Here is a 1,152-nt window from a genome sequence, read left to right as displayed (position 1 = left end):
CTTCTTCTTCTTCTTCTTCTCCTTCCTCGTCTTTATCTTCTTTTTCTCCTCCTCTTTTTTCTTCTTCGCCTTCTTCTCCTCGGTCATCATGTTTTTTTACCCCCCCTGGCATCATTTTTCGCCCCCTTTTTTTTATCTTTTTTTACCCCTTGGTCATCATCATCATCATCATTTTTTCTTCTCCTCCTTCTTCTTCTTCTTCTTCTCCTTCCTCGTCTTTATCTTCTTTTTCTCCTCCTCTTTTTTCTTCTTCGCCTTCTTCTCCTCCTCCTCATTCTCCTTCTTTTTCTTCTTCCCCTTCATCTTCTTCTTGTGTTTTTTCCTGTTATTTACTACTGTTGTCAGTTATTTCCTGATCAGTAGTTGTGGAATGACTGTGACTCGAGCGGGCTTCAGAATCTTCAGACAGTCTCTGTTATTTACTACTGTTGTCAGTTATTTCCTGATCAGTAGTTGTGGAATGACTGTGACTCGAGCGGGCTTCAGAATCTTCTGACAGTCTCTCACCTACGCTGCGGTTAGGTACGTCTTACCTTCACACCATTTACGGTAACTACCTTCACGTCACCATTTATTTCGTAGGAAGTGGGGTTTTGGCCGATCCGATTACCTACGTAAGTTCCCTGAAAGTTTGATCTTTTCTCGATGTTTTTTAATTAAGGATAGGGAGTCTTCGATTTCGGAACGATAAGATCTTAGCAGTTACAGTTCCATCTATGGCTCTATCAAACCTCTTAAAGAAAAGTGCTAGTGGTCTATCTAATAACTCCAAGCTTATTATTATTATTATTAAACGATTAGATCAAACTTTATTTACAGAATAAATATTTACAAATGGTAACATAATGTACATATACATAAGTACAAAATAAAGTTTGATTAAGGGTGGGGTTAATGCCTATGGCATTCTCTACCACCCCACCCTTAAGCTTCCCCCAAGCTTCCCCCTCTTTCTTTCTTTTTTTCAGCCTGGTTCGTTTTCTGGAGCAGACGTTCACGTCGACTATCATGGTGGACTTTCTCCATGCGGTCACCTCGCTGAGTTTCGCGCTGTTTCATTTCCAAACCGCCCAGGGTTTGGTAGAATTCACCAAGATGTACGTGTTCCTTATAGTGTGTATTCTGCATCAGTTCCTTAACAACTATTTCGGA

General features: G+C 40.4%; 1 protein-coding gene across 1 annotated transcript in view; it reads left to right on the top strand.

Annotated features, from left to right (window-relative positions):
- Positions 1–949: 949 nt before the first annotated feature.
- The window catches only part of LOC113466327, a 5,770-nt gene continuing 5,567 nt past the window's right edge, over positions 950–1,152 (top strand). Inside the window, exon 1 of the mRNA XM_026821639.1 lies at positions 950–1,138. Within this exon, the coding sequence (XP_026677440.1) occupies positions 1,009–1,138 (130 nt within the window). The 5' untranslated portion in view covers positions 950–1,008. The remainder of the gene's footprint in view (positions 1,139–1,152) is intronic.

Source organism: Diaphorina citri, unplaced genomic scaffold, assembly GCF_000475195.1.
Source record: "Diaphorina citri unplaced genomic scaffold, Diaci psyllid genome assembly version 1.1 scaffold251, whole genome shotgun sequence".
NCBI lineage: Eukaryota > Metazoa > Arthropoda > Insecta > Hemiptera > Psyllidae > Diaphorina > Diaphorina citri.
This window is presented reverse-complemented; position numbering and strand designations above follow the sequence as displayed.